At 38.8% G+C, this 22,037-nt stretch overlaps 5 protein-coding genes across 5 annotated transcripts; 2 read left to right on the plus strand and 3 right to left on the minus strand.

The window, feature by feature from the left end:
• Positions 1-690: 690 nt before the first annotated feature.
• LOC148770860 (WD repeat-containing protein GTS1-like) lies at positions 691-4,333 on the minus strand. Its single transcript, XM_088817408.1, has 8 exons — positions 4,328-4,333; positions 3,644-3,814; positions 3,362-3,457; positions 2,910-2,984; positions 2,394-2,471; positions 1,223-1,399; positions 1,055-1,140; positions 691-961 (listed from the first exon to the last, which is right to left on the minus strand). The coding sequence occupies exons 1-6, from the start codon at positions 4,331-4,333 to the stop codon at positions 1,391-1,393; spliced, it is 435 nt and encodes a 144-aa protein (XP_088673534.1). The 3' UTR covers positions 691-961; positions 1,055-1,140; positions 1,223-1,390.
• On the plus strand, positions 4,058-10,019 carry FAS4 (RNA helicase family protein). The gene is made up of 11 exons (XM_012978402.2): positions 4,058-4,416; positions 4,511-4,589; positions 4,671-4,733; positions 4,815-4,864; positions 4,971-5,031; positions 5,117-5,512; positions 5,600-5,848; positions 5,952-6,182; positions 6,336-6,449; positions 6,659-7,834; positions 8,285-10,019. The coding sequence occupies exons 1-11, from the start codon at positions 4,373-4,375 to the stop codon at positions 9,764-9,766; spliced, it is 3,945 nt and encodes a 1,314-aa protein (XP_012833856.2). The 5' UTR covers positions 4,058-4,372; the 3' UTR covers positions 9,767-10,019.
• Positions 10,020-10,502: 483 nt separating this feature from the next.
• On the plus strand, positions 10,503-13,867 carry LOC105954709 (putative ethylene response sensor 1). Its single transcript, XM_012978393.2, has 6 exons — positions 10,503-10,809; positions 11,305-12,213; positions 12,301-12,669; positions 12,760-13,026; positions 13,252-13,379; positions 13,469-13,867. Exons 1-6 carry the CDS (start codon positions 10,792-10,794, stop codon positions 13,596-13,598), a joined length of 1,821 nt encoding a protein of 606 aa, XP_012833847.1. The 5' UTR covers positions 10,503-10,791; the 3' UTR covers positions 13,599-13,867.
• A 502-nt stretch (positions 13,868-14,369) lies between these two features.
• On the minus strand, positions 14,370-16,835 carry LOC105954698 (Ribosomal protein L19e family protein). Its single transcript, XM_012978383.2, has 5 exons — positions 16,548-16,835; positions 15,738-15,860; positions 14,977-15,290; positions 14,761-14,819; positions 14,370-14,675 (listed from the first exon to the last, which is right to left on the minus strand). Exons 1-5 carry the CDS (start codon positions 16,657-16,659, stop codon positions 14,651-14,653), a joined length of 633 nt encoding a protein of 210 aa, XP_012833837.1. The 5' UTR covers positions 16,660-16,835; the 3' UTR covers positions 14,370-14,650.
• Positions 16,836-18,770: 1,935 nt separating this feature from the next.
• LOC105954694 (subtilisin-like protease SBT1.5) lies at positions 18,771-21,915 on the minus strand. Its single transcript, XM_012978377.2, has one exon. It carries the CDS (start codon positions 21,333-21,335, stop codon positions 18,939-18,941), a length of 2,397 nt encoding a protein of 798 aa, XP_012833831.2. The 5' UTR covers positions 21,336-21,915; the 3' UTR covers positions 18,771-18,938.
• Between the last annotated feature and the right edge of the window lie 122 nt (positions 21,916-22,037).

The following is a 22,037-nucleotide window of genomic DNA, read 5'->3' on the forward strand; positions in this document are numbered from 1 at the left end:
GGGCTGGGCTTCAATTTTGGCTCTAATGGGTGTGGTCCCTGTTTAGTTTTCACAGGCTGGACCCTCAATTTTTATCTGATGTGTTGGACCTCATTAGTGGGTCACGCTTTTTTGTTTTTAAAAGTAGACTGGTCTTTATATTTGCTTGTGATTAGATTTTCTGTTCATACGCCTCAATGTTTCTTAGTGAATAGGGGCCCCAATTTTGTCGTTGACTGGACCCAGATTTGCGTTAGTGGTTTGGGGTTGAGATTTTCATTGGCTGGGCCTAATTCGTGGTTTGGGCTTCAGTTGGATGTGACTTCATGGGCTGCTAGACAGGGCCGTCGTATTTACACAAATTCAGTATTAGTGTTTAACAATTTTGTGTTGTAAAATGAAGAAATACTAGTAATAATTATTTTCTATTATTCTAAGAGTTTAACAATAAGTTCTTTCATAATTTTTTTAATAAATTACTATTATTGTTTTACTTGGTTTCGAAGTGAAGAGTTTTTTTCCCTTGGGCCTGACAAAATAGTAGAAAATGTGATGAAGGGGTGGGCTGGGCTCAATGTTTCCCTTCATGGGCCAAGTAGGACAGCCCATGAAATCAGTGGGCCAAACGGGCTGCCATCAATGGACTGAAAGGGCAGGTCGGGATACCAAGGAAGTGGGTTTTCTCTTTTCTTTTTTTTTGGTTCGCAGTGAGGGGGGTTGCGCAATGGGAATGGTGTTGTGTATCTATTTTTAAGTAGTATGTCTCAATTTTCTTGTGGTTTTGGAAGACTTAACCACTAATGATGCAGTTGATACCCCCATTCGCAGGCATGGGAGCACACTTCTAATAATACCTGTTTGCCCACCTTGGGATTGCATATTTCCCTGCAAAGTACCCTATCGTCACCACCATTTGTGCATCCTATCACACCCATAGACTATCATCCTCACTGGAATACTCATAATCCACAAAATAGTTCACCTGTCACACCCATTTTACAACCAACAGTTTTCAACAAAACAGCCCCAAGCACCACATCGGAAAAAAAAAAAAAAAAAAGTAAAAATCACTTACAGTATCAAATGCCCCAGCTATCAGAAGCTAATCAACGAGCATCCTCAAAGATGGCTTTGTTTCTTTCATCACTCCAATCCCAGACACTAAAGAAAGAAAAAATATAAAGCAAAAGCATGAAGGTTTTAAAATTTACAACAATCATGTCTGTGGCATTAAACATCTCACAAGGTGAAAGGTTTGCATCTACGTTCCACCATTGGCCATTAAGGATTCCAATTGACATATGATGCAAATAGGGAACATTATGTTGAGACGTAACCCCAAACACCACAACTTCTGATTTGTTGCAGGCGAGTATCCAACTTTTACAATTCAAGTTTCCACGTTGAAAATCTAGTCATGGTTTGTACTACCTAGGTGGAAATAAAAGCAACTAAAAATATAACTACTTCTATTGGTACAAATGTAAACTATGCAATGCAGATTCAGTAGTAGTAAAATTCCCTTGGCTTCAGAGTGTCCGTTTCATCCATAATTAATTAATGAATGAACCTACCACCAACTATTAACTGTCAAGACTCAAGAGGAAAAGAAATATGGCAGATATATGAACAAAACTAATATAAAATCGTGCAACAACATCTCTACAGAAACTCGTACATGGATTATGGAATAAAAAGACAGAACAGATGCAGGGATACAGAAACTAGAGAACTCATCCCACTTACCGAAATTAAATGATCATCATCATTTATTTATGTCTCCACCAGTATCAACGAGCGCATTAATCCATCAACGGAAGCAGAAACAAGCTTGCTTTGATGACCAGGAAGCTTTGCCCGTCTGAAGTCAAACATTCTAATTAACAATCCCAAAGACTTGACATGCAATTCCATTGTAAGGCCTACACTCACAGAATACCAAACCAATAATAAATTCCTTGTTAGAGCGAATATCTAATAAAATGTACTAAAATATTACAAAATGTTTAAATATTCCTTGCCATCTTTCTTAAACCTTTCATTTAATGCATGTAAGGAAAATATAAACCAAGAAATCTAATAATGAGTAACTGCCTAAGTGGAAACTTGTATACCATATGCAATAAAAGCAACTAAAAATATAAATACTCCTACTAGTACAAATGTAAAATATGCAACGCAGATTCAGTAGTAGTAAAATTCCCTTGGCTTGAGAGTGTCCATTTCATCTATTGTTAATTAATGAATGAACCTACCACCAACTATTAACATTGTTAACAATAAAATGGCAGTTCTAAGAGCAAAACTAATATAAAATTGTGCAACGACACCTCTTCAGAAACTCATACATGGATTATGGAATAAAATAATACCAGGTGCAGGGAAACAGAAACTAGAAAACTCATCCCACTTACCGAAATTAAATGATCATCATCATTTTTGTCTCCACTGGTATCAAAGAAGCAGAAACAAGCTTGCCTTACAAAATGAACCTACATTGCAAAATATTTTGATTAACAATCCCAAAAACTTGACGTGGCATTTTCATTGTAAGGCCTACCATCATAGATTATATAATAAAATGTACTGAAGTATTACAAAATGTTTCATATGTCAAATCATGCCACCCAATCTTTGCCATCATTCTTACACCTTTCCTTTCATTTATGTAAAGACAATATGAGAACAATAAATTATATAAATTGAATTCATAACATGCTGTTTGAATTAGCAAAGCTTTCAATACAGGTTCAACATTCAAATAAAACTGACTAAGGCTGCTGAGTTCGTCCTTACCTAGGCAGTCTACGGATTACCATATTTTTCTCTTTCATCAGTTTTCCGGTTTGTTCGGGTTGAATAATGAAGTTATTAGTGTTTTACTTGCTAAATACTTATACTTAGTCAAAAAACCAAAGGCATCTAATTACCTGAGTCACATCTTCCACGCGACTTTCCTCAAAGCATGCAGTCGGCTCTGTTCTCGTCCAATCCCAGAAAACTATCTACAGATACCAAAGTAGTAAAAGTAAAAGATTATTCAATGTACAACTAATAACTCCGAATGGAAAACAATATAACTGCACTCCCTGAATAGATAACCTACGTACTCAATTCAATATGAAATATCTGAGGACAACAAAGGAATATATTTACGCAACATAAATTTGATACAAACATATGCACCAACTGGCAAGTTTCTGTGGATATCTATCCGCTGCCAAACACTTGTCAATTTTCATGCCCATATTTCAAGATTGCATCTATGAATACAACACTAGATCGTAAAATCAAATCTAGATTAACAAGCAAAAATCGGAAATTTAATTTAAACACACTTGTGAATATTGTTATAATCAATAAACATGAGAAAGGATAATACCTTGGACTTGCACCCCGCTGCAAGAAGATTGTGACCTTCCCAACCAAACGGAAAGCTGAATACCTCCTGCGGCGGACCTGTGTTTATGGAAGACGCCTGCATTACAATATTGCACACTCAGTCCAACATGTTTTTTTCTTACTCTTGGGTATTAATCTCTGAACGTTTCGATTACACACAAATTATTTCGTTCAATAAAACCACAAATCGAAAAGGCAACCAACAAAAGAAAAAGAAAAAAGAGCATAATAAAATTAGAGAGAGAGAGAGAGAGGAGTATACTTGGGAACGATTTGAAAGACGTAATCGTCGCCGAAGTTCGTTCGGATTGAGTTTTTGAGGCCGAATCGCTTCGCGCTGCTTGGACTTGGAGTTGATTATTCTTCTTCTTCTTCTTCTTCTTCTTCTTCTTCTATCTCCATTCCTTCGACACTTTCCATTTTTCTGGTCGATCTAGGGTTTCCTGTTCGACCTAGGGTTTCTTCTTCGTCCATCTCCATTCCTTCCGCACTTTCAATTTTTCCCTTTTCTCTTCTTCCGTGGTTTTCTGTCCGATCTAGGATTTTGGGAGTTGGTTGGCGTGATATATATACTGCGTGATAGTCAAGCTCCAATCACTAGCTGACAGGTCAGCAGTTTCCTCTATTAAACTACAATAAATGCTATTAAATTAATTAGGAGTAATTAACAATTGATATGGCACTTTTGCAATTTAATTTCAACAATCACTCTTTTTAATTGAAAAAATTAATTCTTTTGAGTCTTTGACTGGTTTTAATTTGTAAAGGAGACGTGGGCCTTTTTCCACAAATAAGCCCGTTAGTAGATTAGGGCAGCAGACCCGCTTCGTTGTTATTTGGCGGTGTTAACCCGGCCCGGCCCGGCCCGACCGCTCGAATTTAATTTCACTTTCTTAAAACCCTGAATCCTGTCCTACCCGGTTAGGTACTCGCAAATTCCTTCAGCCGGCATCTTCCCATCGAGAAAGCACTCGTCGCCGGACGGAAAATAATGAAGACTCCGAAGAATTTGAACGACGGTGCAGATTTGATGGGGTAATTTTTCAATCTGGTTTCATAACAAGCAACTCGTATTTTTCTGTTTGGTTGTAGTTTACTGACACTTTGTGGTTTGCAATCGCGTAAAAAGCTTGGAGAATGACGGTGGAGATATCATCATGTTGCCGGCGAAGAAAAAGAAAGGAAAGAAAGAGATAGGCAAAATTCAGGTGTGGACTCTCAAAGTTTGTTTACTCGATTATTTAATTTTGTTTGGCATTTGAATATTTTCTGTTTTTGTTTCTGAAAAGCTCAATACAATGAACAAGCCTAAGCTAAGCAAATCCCAGAAAAGAAAGTTGAAGAAGCTCGAGGTACGTGAATTAGTAGTACTTGTGTATTATAGTTATATTGAAGTGTTTCGTTGTTGGTTAAGCTGAATTGCTACTGTATAGGAAGAGAAGGAAAAGGAAATGCTCCTATCGAAAAGTATGGAGACATTGGAGTAAGAATACTGCCTTTTGGGCTTCTTTTTTATGATCGAATGTGTTTAAATTCATTGAAACATATTTTAATCTGACCAAGGGAATTTGGATTATGATGTGTTTCAGGAAATACAAACTTGGGGAGGATGTGTATTCGCTTATGTGGTCATCGAGGAACTTGGGTCAGGTTTGTGTTCCTCGTACGATATTGTGTTCTATTGGATGTAGATAAAGAAATGCCATAAAGTATGAGTTGGCCTAATCAACTACAGGTTGAAACTGTTCGTGAAAAACGGAGAAGAGAGATGGAGTTTGCTAAAGCGGGTTTAGATTTGCCTGATAGTGATCAGCCATTTGCGAAAAGGAGAAACGAAAATGCATCTCCCAGCGCCGAAGTATTTGAGGAAGCAATCCAGTCGCCAGCTAAGAATGTACAATCATCTTTACCAGAAAAGGCAATTGTGTATGACTCATCCGTCTCTGTTAGATCTTCTGAGAATGAAGTATGTGTTAGTGCGCCTGTTACTTCCGATGGATGCGGTGTTCCTTCTGTAGAAAGAGTTGCTAATTCTGTCAAGGAAGTGGCTAATGAGTCTATTGGACAGTCGATGCGAGAAACCCTTCAAAAGTCTACGCATTCATCCCACGAAGAAATGATTACGTCTAAGGTATCTAATTATTTGATAACCCGTATTTTATTTATCTGCTCGTGTAGAACTTTTCATGTACAGTTTTTAATGTATTCCATCTGACAGAATGCAATAGATGAAGATCCAAGATACAATTTTAATCAAGAAAAGAAAAGGGAGGGCAATTATTCTTCAGCAAGAGAACTTGTTGCTCCAACTGTGGTCCGTGTGTCAAGACCCGAGGAAGTGGAAAAGCAGAGGATGGGTCTTCCCATAATCATGATGGAACAAGAAATAATGGAAGCTATAAATGAAAATATTAGTGTTATTATATGTGGGGAGACTGGCTGTGGTAAGACGACCCAAGTTCCTCAGGTTAGTTATTTTTATTTTTTTCCATTATTGAGTAATATTATGCAAAAAAACTTTGTTCGGGTGGATTTGTTTTATTTATTGCCAAAAAAATGCAAATTTTCAGTTTCTTTATGAGGCTGGTTATGGATCGGACCGTTTAAGTACTCGAGGCGGTGTTATTGGTGTCACCCAACCTCGCCGAGTAGCTGTACTTGCAACTGCCAAGCGAGTGGCATTTGAGCTTGGCGTTCGACTGGGAAGAGAAGTTGGGTTTCAAGTCAGACATGACAGAAGAGTTGGAGAAAATTGCTCAATCAAGTTTATGACAGATGGAATCTTACTTCGCGAAGTGCAGGTTCTTCAATCATACTCTTCTGCTGCGAATGGAAAATATTTATTTCTATTATTTTATTCTTTATCTTTTTAGTATTAATTTCTATATTTTCTTCAAAAAAAAAATTCCTGTTGCTCCGCTTATTTTACTAACTGAAAATTCTTTGTATTGCAGAGTGATTTTCTGTTGAAACGCTACTCAGTTATAATTTTGGATGAAGCTCATGAAAGGAGTTTGAATACTGATATACTCATTGGGATGCTTTCTCGAGTTATTCAAGAGCGTCAGGTAACAATTCTTAACTATTTGCATTACATAGAAATACGCCGGAATGACTTAGAAATTAGAATACTTCAAAGAAAATGGAAATGTTCAGAACACAAATTTGTTGTGCAATATCGTATCCCGTTTTCTCTTGTTGCATAAATATATGTGGTTGCTTGCTCTCTGAAATTCTGTACATGTACAAGGATTTATGTCATTTTGCTTTATGGCAGAGGGAATACGAGGAGCAGCAGAAGATGATTCTTGCTGGGAAAACTATTGAGTCTGGTAATAGAATATACCCGTTGAAACTCGTGCTGATGAGTGCTACGCTTCGTGTAGAAGATTTTGTGTCCAGTACAAGAATTTTTCGTCAACCTCCACCCGTAATTGAAGTCCCAACTCGACAATATCCAGTCACCACACACTTCTCAAAGAAGACAGTTGAAGGCGATTATATCGGTCAGGCTTATAAAAAGATTCTGTCAATTCACAAGAGATTGCCACCTGGCGGTATTCTTGTCTTTGTTACAGGGCAGAGAGAGGTGGAGTACCTCTGTCAGAAACTGCGTAGAGCTTCACAAGATATAGTTGCAAAAATAGCCAAAGGAAATAACGGCTCTTCTTCTTCCATCTCCGAAGAAAAACCCCCACAAGATAACGACATGGATGAGATTATTGAGGCATATGAATTTCAAGAGAATTCTGGACACGAAATTACCGAACGTTTTAGTTCTTACATGGAGGATGATTTTGAAGATTTCTCCAAAGAATATACATCTGATGCACAGGACGAATTAAGTGAAGAAAGCGATCTTGAATACTTCAGTGACGAAGAGAATCAGTCGAAAACTTTGGATATTTTAGGTGAAGAGGGAACCCTTGCTTCGCTGAAAGCTGCTTTCGAATCCTTAGCAGGGAAAAAACCTTCTACCAAAGTCGAAGATGTTGAGACAACCTCTGTCGAACAAAAAAAGGTAGAGGAAGATAAGGCCTCTTCGCCGGGCCCGCTTCTTGTCCTGCCTCTTTATGCTATGCTACCTGCATCTTCACAGCTTCGTGTATTTGAGGAGGCTAAGGAAAGCGAACGCCTTGTCGTTGTAGCCACTAATGTGGCTGAAACCTCTTTGACAATTCCAGGAATAAAGTATGTAGTTGACACTGGGAAGGAAAAGGTCAAGAATTACAACTCTTGTAACGGTATGGAAACGTATGAGGTACAATGGATAAGTAAGGCTTCTGCGGCTCAGCGTGCTGGAAGAGCTGGAAGAACTGCTCCTGGACACTGTTATCGGTTATACTCTGCGGCAGCGTTTGGCAACTCATTTCCCGATTTCTCGAAAGCTGAAATTTCGAAAGTGCCGGTTGATGGTGTTGTCCTACTTATGAAATCCATGCATATTGCCAAGGCAAGTAATAAATTAATTTGTATTCCAAATGAATTTTTTATTTTTAATCCTCCTTTATTTTTGTTTTTTCAAGTGAAAGAAGGTAATCTTTGAACACCAACTATCAAATTATCTCATTTCCTATTCCTAAGCACATAAGTGTTATCTCTTTGAACAATATTTTTCATTCCGGATTCCGAAAATTCCAATTTATGGTTTTTCCAGGTTCCAACCCGATTTTAATTTCCGAAAATTCCGGAGTTTTTTTCCCCGAAAAAATTGCAGTATAATAAAAACTATTATTATTTTATATTTTAGGTTATTAAAATTTGGATTTTTCCAATTTCCGCCGATTCCGATCCCAAATTTTCCGGTTTTGGTATTTTTTCTTCCAATTTTTTTTGGGAACAAAAATGGAATTATTTTTTCACCCCTATTAGTAAGTGAACTCCATATTACTTGTATTTGCAGGTTGCGAATTTCCCATTTCCAACGCCTCCAGAGACGGACGCGTTGAACGAAGCAGAGCGTTGTCTGAAGGTTCTAGAAGCCCTAGACGAAAAGGGAAGGCTGACCCCCCTTGGAAAAGCCATGTCTCGTTATCCAATGAGCCCTCGTCATTCCAGAATGCTCCTCACCGTCATTCAAATCATGCAAAAGGTGAAAGAATGCTCAAGAGCAAATCTAGTTTTGGCATACGCAGTCGCAGCAGCTTCAGCTTTAAGCTTATCGAATCCCTTTCAAATGCGCATTGGAGAAAACCAGGATGAACCGCCAGAGGATTCAAACAAGAAAGTTACCGACAAAGAAGAAAAGTCGAAGAAAAAGAAACTGAAACAATCTGCTAAAATTTTCCGCGAGAAGTTTTCAAACCCCACGAGCGATGCTCTGACCATAGCTTCAGCGCTTCAGTGTTTCGAAGTTTCTGAAGACCCGGAAACTTTCTGCGCTGATTTCTTACATAAAAAGACAATGGAAGAAATGTCCAAGCTGAGAAAGCAGCTTCTTCAGCTAGTTTTCGCCTCGAGCACAACCGATTCGCAAAACGAGTTCTCGTGGAATCATGGGAAACTCGTTGACGTGGAATCTGCTTGGAGGGTTTCATCAGACAAACAACGCCTTAAGCTGAACGAAGAGGAGATTTTGGGGCAGGCTATATTTGCTGGCTGGGCAGATAGAGTTTCTAAACGAATCATTGGAGCTTCTTCATTCGTGTCCGAAGAAGGAGAGAGAAAAAAAGTCAACGGAGTACGATACCAAGCTTGCATGGTCAAAGAAACAGTGTTCCTCCATCGTCGGTCATCTACATACAAATCCCCACCTGAATTCTTGGTCTACAGCGAGTTATTACAAGCTAAAAGGCCTTATATTCATGGTGCAACGAGTGTGAAAGCAAATTGGCTCCCTCAATATGCTCGTTCTTTGTGTACTTTCTCGGCCCCACTCGCCGAGTCAAAACCCTACTATGACCCCATAACTGATCAAGTCTTTTCGTGGGTCACCCCAACTTTCGGCCCACATTTATGGAACCTTCCTCCTTATAGTTTGCCGATCAAAGATCAGTTTACTAGGGTTACCGTATTTGCTTATTCGCTTCTTGAAGGACAAATTCTGCCTTGCTTGAAAGATGTTCGTGAATTTATGGCAGCCTTGCCTGCGAGCATTTTGAAGCCACAGTCGTGGGGGATTAAACGGGTGGGTAATTTATTGAGTAAGTTGAATACGAAGGGGAGAGTTATTGACAGCTGTGTGAAACTAGAAGCTTTGTGGAGAGAGAATCCGGAAGCATTGTTTTTGGAAATCGAAGATTGGTTTCAAGAGGGGTTTCGAACCGTTCGGTTTAAGGAACTGTGGGCTGAGATGATTCGTCAAGTTCGTTTGGATACGGAAGAAAGGTTTTCGAAAAAGGCCAGTAAAAAGAAAAAGAAAGGTGCAAGCATTTCTAATATTTGACATCAAGGAGAAAGATTCTCAGTTTTTTTTAGCTATTGTCATGGATATCATGAATATAATTTGTTTATTTATTTTAAATGAAGGGGTGACTTTTATCATTTTATTTTCTTCATTTATTCATTTTCCTAGTGAGGTGTGTAGAATTATACAATTTATATCTTGTCTAGTATGGTCAAACAATGCTGTAAGAAGGGGAGAGCAGAATATTTTTGGTTAATGTGCTTTGCCATATGATAGATTTTTTTATTTTTCTATCGTGTCATTTGTTTGACTGCTTTTTTCTTTGCTCAAGAGAAAGAAAGAAAAGCAAAATACTTTCTTTTCTTAAAAATCTATTTTTTTATTGATATAAAAAAATCTTATTTATACAAATTAGATAAAATCTTAATTATAATGATACTTGATGTGTTTTTAATTGTAATAAAAAAAAATACATAATCTATTGCAAAGATTACTTATGAACAACTAAAATCCAACGAATGGATAAACTTAGCTTTTTGTTACGACTCAGTTTCCTATGTCAAGTTTCTCTTACAAAAAACCATAGACGGTGGAACAACAATATGCAGTAAAATAATTAGTGAAATTAATATGGTCAACTGTGTGTGTAGGCATATGCATTTCATCTGGATTGGATAAAAGGATGGGTCTACTAACCAATAATATATACTATTCTCTACCTACTTGGAGAAGTTTTTACATAAAATTATTATTCGCGCCTTATTTACGTTCTCTCACGGCCAATGAGACGATACTTACGCACGTGCGAGTTGAAGGGATCCAAAGCAGTCTTCGCACGTGCGTTGCCCCCGTTCATTGAACCTGCGTGTATCTCTTTTATTGCCCCCGTGAACTGACGGCTCAAAGGCTTCTTTCTTTCTCTCTTTCCCTCCACTTTAGTGCAGTCTCCCAAAAAATCCCCAACGCTTTTTTTTTTTTCTCATGAAAAGTAAGATTGAATCGAAAGTGAATTTGAAGTACTGCATTTGAAGCAGATTTGCAGAACGGAGCTTTAAACTCGCATAATGCAACTTTTTGATCGGGTAATTTTTCCAATTTTTTTTTAGATTTTTTTTTGTCCGAGTATGTATGCATTCAGGATAATGCGTGTATTTCTGCTTAATTTCGATACTTGCAACTGATTAATTAAATTGATTCGATGTTTTAGTACTTAATGACTTTTACTCGTTAGATCCTGTTAAGAGTGTTATCATCTGTGCTTATTTGAGAAATAAACGAAGAAAATTGCCTGTTTGTTTCACTATTTCTCTGGTACAGTTCAGTTAGTAACTTAGTATAGCATTTTTTCAGTCAAATTTCTGAATATTTTGACTTGAATTCCTTGTGCACAAATTCATTTTTCAACGAAATCACTTTTACCAATATTTGTTATGAACATTGGGGGAATTACTTCTATTGATTGGTTGCTTGCTTGCTTCTCTTGTGTATTGTTTGATTCCAACAATTATTTCTACCGTACGCAACCAAAAAAAAGTTCGTCGTTTATGATTTTGTGATGGCTATGTATTTTCTTTCAGATTCTTCAAATGGAGTCCTGTGAATGCGTTGAGACGCACTGGCCGGCCGATGAACTCCTGATGAAATATCAGTACATATCAGATTTGCTTATCGCGGTTGCGTACTTCTCCATTCCGTTGGAGCTTATCTACTTCGTTCAAAGGGCTGCCTTCTTTCCCTATCGATGGGTGCTAATACAGTTTGGTGCTTTCATTATCCTCTGTGGAGCAACCCACCTTATCAGCCTGTGGACATTCTCTCTCCACACAAGAACCGTTGCGGTAGTAATGGCTGTAGCAAAGATCTCCACAGCTGCTGTATCGTGCGTGACAGCATTAATGCTTATCCACATTATTCCCGATCTGCTCAGCGTGAAAACACGTGAATCGTTTCTGAGAAACAAGGCTGAAGAATTGGACAGAGAAATGGGACTCATTATAAAACAAGAAGAAACCAGCAGGCATGTCCGAATGCTGACTCATGAAATCAGAAGCACGCTCGATCGGCACACGATATTACGAACTACCCTCGTTGAGCTCGGAAGAACCTTAGAGTTAGAAGAATGTGCATTGTGGATGCCTTCACAAAGAGGTTTGACTCTGCAACTATCACATACTCTGAGCAATTTGATACCTGTTGGATCCACTGTGCCTATAAATCTTCCTATAGTGAACGAAGTCTTTGGTAGTAATGAAGCAATCAGAATTCCGTATACATGCCCGTTAGCGAGTGTTAGGCCTCTTCCAGGCAGATATGTTTCTCCCGAAGTTGTTGCTGTTAGAGTACCACTCTTACACCTTTCCGATTTCCATATTAATAACTGGCCTGAACTTTCAGCCAAAAGCTATGCTGTGATGGTTCTTGTTCTCAACGGTATAAGAAAATGGCGGGACCATGAGCTTGAACTTGTTGAAGTTGTTGTCGACCAGGTCTGTTGAATTTAGCTTCAAATTATTCGGATTAGTATATTTTTTTTATTTTTTGGGATTTGTTTAGATCTAACAATATTTTTATAGGTGGCGGTGGCACTTTCGCATGCTGCGATTTTGGAAGAATCGACGAGGGCCCACGATCAGCTGATGCAGCAGAATTTAGCTCTGGATTTAGCTCGGCAAGAAGCCGAGGTAGCTATACGCGCTCGAAATGACTTTTTGGCTGTGATGAATCATGAGATGAGAACGCCAATGCATGGGATTATATCTCTGTGTTCGGTTCTCTTAGAGAGTGAGCTAACTCCAGAACAAAGGGTTATGATAGAGACAGTACTTAAGAGTAGCAATGTTCTTGCAACACTCACAAACGATGTCCTAGATCTTTCAAGACTTGAAGATGGCAGCCTTACCTTGGAAGCCGAAACTTTTAATCTTCAAGCAGCTTTCAGAGAGGTAAACCTACACAAACACATATATATTCATTATTGTGTCTGTTTTTATTTTAGAAGAGAAGATAAGAAACATATGATTCTTGAATTGTAGGTTGTGAACTTGATAAAACCTATTGCATCTGTGAAGAAGTTGTCTTTGACATTAGCATTGGCTCTGGATGTACCTGTTTATGCCATTGGTGACGAAAAATGGCTGTTGCAAATCATATTGATAATTGCGGGTAATGCTATTAAGTTCACAAAGGAGGGGTATGTTGGAATTGAAGTTTCTGTTGCAAAACCCGAGTATCTTAGAGGCTGGCAGCCTTCTGAATTTTATCCACCCTCGTCCGATGGCCACTTCTACTTGCGAGTACAGGTATTTTTTACGGAAAAGTTGATTATTCAAAAAGTGATTCTTAGATTTTTATCCCTCCTCCGTAAAAAAGTGTTTCTGGTTCTATACTTGTTCATTTTGATTTATTTTTTCAAACATCACATTGTTTGATAAATTATTTACCTTCAATTTCTATCTCGATAATCTCTAAATCTAATCACTTGTCTAAAAATGATACCTGATGGCTCCAAAATAATCTGAATGCAGGTAAGAGACTCTGGCTGTGGTGTCAACCCGATCGATATTCCACGTCTATTCACCAGATTTGCTGAGTCGAGAAACTCTTCAAACCGAAACAGAGGTGGTCCAGGTCTCGGCCTTCCCATCTGCAAAAGGTACCGATCCAAACACTTCTGCCTTTTTTTTTCCTTTTGGTATTTTTGTGTTTGTGTGTAATTTTACTGCAAATTGTTGATCCATTCAGATTTGTGAATCTGATGGGAGGGCATATCTGGATCGAGAGTGAAGGCCTGGGCAAGGGAAGCACATTCATATTCGTTGTCAAACTTGGCATATGCAATAATAATAATAATTACGAGATGAGTCCTCCTTAAATGGCGAGGTATAACTATTTATGTAAACATATATATATAGATAATGGACAATAACCAGCGTTTACATACTAGTCGAGACATGACAAAGGTTTCACCAGTAAGGTTAGGTAAAAATATTCTAAGGCAAGTTAGGTATGTCGAGCGTTGATAGGAAGGCAATATCCTAGTCCAGTTTCTCTTGCGTCGGCACTGTGTGACGACCAACGCATTTACTATCCACATTGTTATTATGTAAAGAGATTGTGTTAAATATCATTCAAAATTCACAATTCATGGGAGAGGTGAGAGGAATGAGTGACGTGAAACAGAAATGAGTGGTTACAGAGTAGGCAAAGAAGATTGTAACCGTATTTACATCGTCTAACATCAATATTTCAGGACTTGTTTTCATTGCATTTAGAGAAAATAATTCGAAAATTAGAATAATGTTTGTCTATATATTAAAACGGGAGCTAAAAAATGTCCAGAAAGATAGAATATTTTTATTTTATAAACAAATAATTATTACTTCCTCTGTCAAACCGTGTTCAGTAAAGTGATTTTTGAAATTGTTAAAATTGTTTTTCTTTTGAATCTCATCAAACATATTAATTGGATGAAAATCTCAAGATACATTTAAGAACTTTTTGAAATCAATAAAAGAGCATACCACAATATCATATATGAATTTGGTAATAAATAACAGAAGATAAAAAAAGAAAAAAAAAAAAAAGATGCAACAGAAATATTAATCAACATACAAAAAACAAAAAGGCAATATACAATCCATGATTCAGTAGAATAGCACGCGTAAACTTCCACGCGCAAGTAAATTAAAGACAGATATCTTTCGGACAAGGAAAATAGTCAAGGCAAATTCGAAGACATACAAAATTCAACTTGCAACGAACAAGTACTATAACCAAAAAACATAGGAGTCATTCAAAAAGTACTTCAATTAAAAAAACAAGGTTATGTGCTAATGACAACACAGAAGAAAAATATAAATAAACCTAGAAGGCAATTCTAACAAAACCACAAGAGAACCAATAAGGGAAACTGGTACTCATTGATCACTTCTTAGCCTTCTTGGTGGCCCTGCACCAGAAATGATTTCATCAATACTTAGATTATTATCTTCAATCAGAAATAACGAGTTACTATAACAATAAGAGTCACTTACTGAGCTGGCTGAGCTGCAGGTGCAGGAGTTGGAGTTGGTGCTACTTTTTCTCCAGGTCCCTATAATAGTACAAAGAAATCAAACTTATATAAAATACATATGAAAAAGTATTCAAGTCAATGGACATTCACATAAACATATATAAAACATAAATGTTTCAAAGATAGGAAAATTGGGATTTTTTTTTTTTGAAATTGGAGCAGGAGAAATATTTACCTGAGCAAGTCTTTCCTCTCTCCTTGCAAACTTTCTTTCCCTGCTAGCCTTGTTCTTTGCTCTCTTGGCCTCAAACTGGTCGGACAAGGTCTTTTCCCTAGCCTTCTCAGCCTTGGACTTGTGAATACTCTCCATCAACACACGCTTGTTCTTGAAAACATTACCCTTGACCTTCATGTACATGTCATGGTACATGTGCTTGTCAATCTTCTTCGACTCGCGATACTTGCGGAGCAAGCGCCTGAGCACCCTCATTCTCCTCATCCAAAGCACTTTGGTGGGCAACCTTGCCTCTCTGGTTCCCTTTCTCTTACCTGATATCATTTACAAAGAATACTGGAAAATAAGGATATTGTTTTTACAACAGGGACTCAGCGGCTAATTTAATCAAAGCACAAAGAGGCTAGCATATAAGCAATAACAATAATCTCAATCCTAGTATATAATTTTAAAGAAACATAGATAGATTCATAAAAGAATAGCATTGGATAATTAGTCATCTGCACAAAAGGAACATGTAATTCTCCAACAGACTATATATAAAAAGCCACCACAGTTCAAATTAGCACATCAAACAATGGCATGGATGATCATGCCATCTATTTTGTGTGAGTTCAAAACCATATATAACCAAACAAACAAACCACAAACTACGGCCATCATCAAAAACAGGATCCAAGCAAAAGGTGAGTCACATGCCACACTAATACAATACAACACAACAAACACATTTAGCAGTCCAAAAATTAGGAAAACAATACCATATCCAGAGTGACGTCCCTTTCTCTTCGCCTCCTTCATCCTACGGGCGCGTGAGCGGGAGTGAATCTTGGTTGGCTTCCTGATGATGAAACCATCCTTGACCAACCTCCTAATGTTATGTCCTGCATCCAATATAAATAATATAGAATATAAATAATGATCTCACATCAACACAATTCAGATTATTGGAGTATGCCTATTTGAACAAGGCAAATAAAACTGTCAATAGATGGTGAGATAATTTACCTTCAAAGTTATAAAATCAATTTCCAACCATATTAAGAAATCATCATGAAATGAAACCTAGGTGCAATAATCAGTGTAAACAGAATAGGCTGACTTTGTATTTTAGATATACTGCACCACAGCTCATTCCCAAAAGAATCGAAATCCCTTCTAGTAAAAGCTCCTGAAACTAAATTCTCTCTCTCTCTCTGGCGTAAACATTTGAACCAGAGTAGTCTATTCATTAATATAACAACACCATTTCAGAAGGCAACATACTTATCAACGCTATATTTTTTTACAATCAATTGCATATCCAAACAACAAGTTAAGTATAATTCATATAAAAAACAATACTGAAGCTGAAATTAACAGTCAACAAAACAATTATCAGTTATGCTGTGCTGAGATAAATTTGAACTCAATGGAAACGACTAAAATCAGTAGTTAATATCTCAATCTAAACCTAATAATCCTTACTTACATAAACACGGCACAAAAAGCTCCGTCAATCGAACCAAAAGAGAGAGATCTTAGAATTTCGAAAATGATTAAGCGAGGAAATAGTGGAGAATAGAGCTTACGAGAGTTAGCCATGGAGATTTCACTGCCTTCATTAGGATCAAGCCAAACCTTCCCCTTACCGCACTTCAGGACGCTGGCGGCGAGCCGTTTCTGCAGCTTGAGCGACACCATTTTTCCTCTCTCTCTCCTCTCTCTCTCTAAACGGGGTAAATGAGAGATGAAGTGTTGGTGGCTGAGTGGATATTATGATATGAGGCGCACTAGGGTTTATGAAAGGGGCTTCTCCATTTGGGCCTTTTCTTATTGGGTTTCCCCGTTATTTGCAGAATATTTGTGCTGTTGGGTTTAATAGCTTCTCGTCGTGGGCTTCAATAATATTGCTTTTAATTATTATTTATTTACTTTTTTGATAAACTTTTAATTATTTTCTAAAGTCACTTATACTTCATTTTAGAAGTTCTATAGAGTGTTTTCAGAACCGGACGACCATTTGAGTCATGGGTTTATATGGTTGAATCGGTTTAACCGGATTTTTGATTTTTTTAATATGCCATTATTTTATTATTTTAAAGTTTTAAAAATATTATTTTATTTATATTTTTAATATATCACTTATTTTTTTTTTATCTACTTCACATCACTTTTTACTATACTTTACTACTTATACTATATTTTTCCATTTTTTATTCTTCAAATCGGGCAATCGGTCACCCTATTCGATCACCCATGATCATATCCGACAATCCTTCGACCACTCATGACTAGATCCGGCCACCCACTACTAAGTTTGAGAAAATTCGCTCAAATCTAGCCACAAATAACCAACTCAGCGGTGATTCGAGACTTTTTTACCGAAAATCGTGTTCCTTGACCGACTCGTCGGTTCTCGGGTTTTACCCGGTCGAATCGAATTTTGGTCATTTGACCTCAATTTTCAATTTTAGATGCCAGACCGAACCATTTTATTGCCTGGTCACGATCGAACCGATCCGACCGACCGATTGATCCGGTTCTAACAACATTGGTTCTATTCATATTATTTCTATGCATAATTGCATTTAATTATTTTCTAAATAGGTGTTGATAAATAGAGACACCTTTTAGTAAATGTATGACATAACTAACTAATTCCTACGCATAATTAATTAAAATTTAGCACTAGACGCTTGAGTTCAATTAGTCGAAATCGAACGAATCAAATCAAAATTTGCATTGTTGAAAATTTTGAGTAGACAAATTTCAATTATGTTCTTCCAAAACATAAAAATTGGAAAAAATAATTAAAATAGGAATTTGAAAATTTTGGAATGGAAAAGTTCATTTAAAATTGTAATTTTGGATCCGATAATTCAAAAAAGGCTGCGGCTATATGCAAGACTAATTCCACTTGTGCAAGACCAAATTAAAATTTTCAATGTATAAATACTATAATACCCTTATTTATTAAAAAAATAAAAATTTCCAAATATGCAAGACCAAAAATTCAAAAACACAAAAAACCCTATCACAAGACCACAACCACAAGACCAACTATCATCTTCTCCATCTTCCAAAACTCACAAAACCTTTCTCCTTCCTCCTCCATTAACCCACAAAACCTAGAAATTCAAAATCATCAAAACTCAACAAATCTTACAAAGATGGCAAGTATGGAGTCAGAAGACATCAAAATAGAAGATTCTACGATGGAAGAACCCAAGAATGTATGCATTTATGGGTTTTTTTAGCTAAAATATCGATTTTCCAAAAAAAATCCCGCGCAAACGAATTCGACATGTACAGGTCGAATTTTACAGGTAAAAATCGACATTTAGATGTCGAATTTGAGGTATAAAATTCGACATTTAGATGTCGATTTTTAGGTATAAAATTCGACATTTGAATTTGTGCTACAAATTCGACATGTCAATGTCGATTTTTACCTATGAAATTCGACGCTTAAGTGTCGATTTGTAGCATAGTTTTTCGACACCTTGGTGTCGATTTTTGTTTTTTTCTCATTATTTGTATTTGGTCTTACATGAGAAAAAAAAGCCAATTTAATTTATGGGCATACTTGTCATTCCATCTTAATAAAATAGAATCTTTTGGAATCTTTCTTTAATTTGGTCTTGCACAAGTGGAATGAGTATTGCATATAGCCGCAGCCTTCAAAAAATCAATTCCAATTTTCACCCGTGACCCAAAGCCATCTACTATTTTCATAACTTGTATGAAAAGAAAAATTTGCTTCCACAATAATCATTAATCATTGCGAATAAGTAAATATTAGTGAAACTAGGTTATGAAAAAAGTTTTAAAATTAGCAGATTACAAGTGCCACTGCATTTTTATCTTATACCACCATCGCAACCTCCATAACATAGGCAAACTACTTCAAATCTAGTGCTACAGAGACAACACCAACTACTTGTGCACGATTGCATCACACTACCGATAAGATGACGTCATCAGTACCCCTGCTTCCACATCACCACCACCGGAGACACCACCTTCCTCCGTCCATCCGACCAAACTATCCTCCCCACCTCCGTTACAGTATTCCCCGGTGTCACCTTCAGCTTCTCCGCCTTTATCCCCACGCTGTAACTTTTCTTCTCACCTTTCGCCGTAAAATCCAATTTCATCGGATTTACCGTCAAAGTTACCCCTTTCGGATTATTCACCGTCGCGCTAAAGCTACCCGCACTTTCACCAACATACGTCACAGTTCTGGAGACCACAATCTCGTTAGCCGACATTGTTTCCGATGCCTCAAAATCAATGGAGATCGCCGGGTAATTCAGATCCCACGGCTTCGATTGCTTTCTACTACAACTGATTGATCTCCTAGCAATGTGCCTTATTTCCTGGCGGGTAAAATTTGAGGCGCAGAGAAAATTCAAGTAATCGACAGCCGTCAGATCGTAAACAAGTCCTGGATCAACGGCTTTCTCCGGGTCCACGTGTCCCGCGCCCATATCCCAAATGGTGGATTGATTGTATGATTTTTCATCGAGTAAGGGTTTGCCTTGGCTGTCTTGGCTGTAGGCGGTGGTCATCATCGCTGACCGGATCATAGCCGGTGACCAGTCGGGGTGGGCCCCTTTCAGCAGAGCCGCCACGCCGGAAACGTGTGGGCACGACATCGATGTGCCTGAAGCCACGTTGAACTGCGTGCGCCGCGTGTCGGAGGCGATCTCGCTCGGCGCCACGCCGTCTGGCCAAGCCGCTAGGATGTTGACACCTGGCGCGATGATGTCCGGCTTCAGCACGTACGGTGACTCGACGCTCGGTCCTCTGGCGGAGAAGGATGCGACCACCGGCGCCGGTTTTATCCCGACCTGCGTGCCGCGGAACACCATTGTTGCCCTTGGATTTGGATTCGAATTGATGTATTGGCGTAACGTGCGGGCGGCGGATTCGGAGATAGCGAGGCCGGGGATCAGATGGGAGTCGGCGACGAGTCCTTCGCCGATTGGGGCCACGTTCGCCACCACCACGCCGGCGCCGCCGGCTTTTCTGACAACATCTCCTTTCGCGACACGCGCGTTGCCGCCGCGATCGCACACCACGATTTTGCCACGAACGGAGTTTTCGTCCAAAGAGCCGGCTATGCAGGTGGAGGCGGAGAAACTTCCGGCGCGTATGCCGCCGAAGCCCCAGCTTGCGGAGGCGTTACCGCCGTATATCAAGGGCAGATAGGTCTTTTCAGGCAAAGGCTTGCCGCTGTAGAGGGACGCGCCGCTAATCACGCGCCCGTCTCCAAGCACAAGATCAGCAACGAATTTTCTATCGATTGTGCTAGCGCCAACAGTCGTCATCCACGGAGCAACATTCGTCACCGTCATTTTAGTGGGACCCTCGTTCCCAGCAGACGCCGAGACCAAAATACCCCTCTCCATCGCACCAAATGCCCCGATTGCCATCGGATCTAGATTGTACGGTACAGCACCGCCGCCGACGGAGATTGAAATGACATTCACGCCGTCCTCCACCGCCTTATCGAATGCGGCGAGTATATCGGAGTCCATGCACCCGTTTTTCCAGCAAATCTTGTAAACTGCAATCCGCGCCTTGGGAGCAACCCCGACAGCGACGCCGCTAGCGTAGCCGAAAAGGGAGGCGTTGGCAACCGCTCTACCGGCAGCGGTTGACGCAGTGTGGGTCCCATGTCCGTCGGAGTCCCTCGCCGAGTGAAATTCCTCCGACGAATTAACCACCCCCTTTCGAGCTTCGTACCCGGCGGAGAAATAGCGAGCGCCGATGAGTTTCTTATTGCAGTGAGCTTTGGTGAAATTCACTCCTTCGGAACACTCGCCTTTCCAAGTAGAAGGCACCGGATCCAGACCTTGATCGTGGAAACTAAGACGCTCCGGCCAAATTCCGGTGTCTAAAATACCGATGACAACATTCGACCCGGAATCCGATTCCGACATCAACCCGGTCGGGTTATCGGAAGATAACCCTAGAAAGTAGGGCGAACGAGTTATGTGCAGCTGACGAAGACGGTCCGGCAAAACCGAGATAACCTCCGGCCGGTTCAACAGTTGTTGGGCTTGTTGTGGGGTTAATTTAGCAGAAAACCCATGAAAAACCGTCCGATAAACATGCAGAAATTCATGGGAATTCTGCGTTTGATCATCAGATGGATTTTCGGAGTTTAGAATGTTGGAGTCAAGGCTTCGAAGGGTTGACTTGTACCATTTTTCGACGTCGGAAAAAGCAGATGGTTTCAAATCATTTTGGACTCTTACAATGAAGGTGGTCTGAAGATTTTCTTCAGTACCGCCGGCATCGTTAATTTCACAGTAAACAAGCGATGAACACAAAGAAAACAGCAAGAAAAAAAACCCCATACTACCCATTATTTGGATTTGAGGTAGGATTTAGAGACCACAAAAAGGATTTATATATGATATGTGAATTTATGATATAGATATATGTACAATTAAGTGGGGATTATATATAGAGAGAGACAAATGCGAAAGTCATAAATATTGCAGGAAAAAGGTTAAAATCGTAAGGCCAGAAATAGCATTACGAGATTTGCATGACGAATAAGAGAGAGAAAGATCTAGAGAGAGAGAGAGCGCTAGAGAGAGACAGAGCTAGAGAGAGAGTCCCATATTTTCTTCCATGCGAAGGTGGCGAACAAATTGTGAGTGTTGTTTCTTTTAGCCCAGGGAATCGTGCTTTCTTCCGGACAAAGTGTAGCGGTAATAAATTTCAATCTTATCACAAATTTGTTTCATTATATGGCAATATAGCTGGTTCTTAATAAGTTTCTGACAACTGGAAAGTATATATATATATGCTCTGTATTCAAATGTGATGTCTGCTAAAGCAGTAGCTATTCAGACAATTTCTAACTAACTTCTTCGATATCCGAGGAACAATTATGGGCTAAACTCCTAATTATTATTCTTAGGTGAATTTCATTAACTGTGTTATAACACTAATCAATAAATTAATATTTGGATTAGATAATTTCATTTATTGCACGAGATAATTTCTTCTTTTCAGGTATAGGAAAATGGGATATTAGATTTGGAGTTAAATGAAGAGAA

Source organism: Erythranthe guttata, chromosome 4 (genome assembly GCF_056151865.1).
Source record: "Erythranthe guttata isolate IM_541 chromosome 4, IM_541, whole genome shotgun sequence".
In the NCBI taxonomy this organism is placed as follows: domain Eukaryota; kingdom Viridiplantae; phylum Streptophyta; class Magnoliopsida; order Lamiales; family Phrymaceae; genus Erythranthe; species Erythranthe guttata.

Bases quoted from the DNA above. Each gene is read 5' to 3' on its own strand.
- LOC148770860 (XM_088817408.1), bottom strand. The intron at 2,985-3,361 runs GTATTATCCTTT...TGGTATCTGTAG, and splicing joins CAGCGGGGTGCAAGTCCAAG to ATAGTTTTCTGGGATTGGAC. The intron at 2,472-2,909 runs GTAATTAGATGC...TTTGCAATGTAG, and splicing joins GCGTGGAAGATGTGACTCAG to GTTCATTTTGTAAGGCAAGC.
- FAS4 (XM_012978402.2), top strand. From the start codon at position 4,373: ATGAAGACTCCGAAGAATTTGAACGACGGTGCAGATTTGATGGG. The intron at 4,417-4,510 runs GTAATTTTTCAA...TCGCGTAAAAAG, and splicing joins GACGGTGCAGATTTGATGGG to CTTGGAGAATGACGGTGGAG. The intron at 4,865-4,970 runs GTAAGAATACTG...GATGTGTTTCAG, and splicing joins AAAAGTATGGAGACATTGGA to GAAATACAAACTTGGGGAGG.
- LOC105954709 (XM_012978393.2), top strand. The intron at 12,214-12,300 runs GTCTGTTGAATT...ATATTTTTATAG, and splicing joins TTGAAGTTGTTGTCGACCAG to GTGGCGGTGGCACTTTCGCA. The intron at 13,027-13,251 runs GTATTTTTTACG...ATCTGAATGCAG, and splicing joins ACTTCTACTTGCGAGTACAG to GTAAGAGACTCTGGCTGTGG.
- LOC105954698 (XM_012978383.2), bottom strand. From the start codon at position 16,659: ATGGTGTCGCTCAAGCTGCAGAAACGGCTCGCCGCCAGCGTCCTGAAG. The intron at 15,291-15,737 runs GTATTGTTTTCC...AAATGATATCAG, and splicing joins GGGACGTCACTCTGGATATG to GTAAGAGAAAGGGAACCAGA. The intron at 14,676-14,760 runs GTAAGTGACTCT...TTTCTGGTGCAG, and splicing joins CCTGCAGCTCAGCCAGCTCA to GGCCACCAAGAAGGCTAAGA.
- LOC105954694 (XM_012978377.2), bottom strand. From the start codon at position 21,335: ATGGGTAGTATGGGGTTTTTTTTCTTGCTGTTTTCTTTGTGTTCATCG.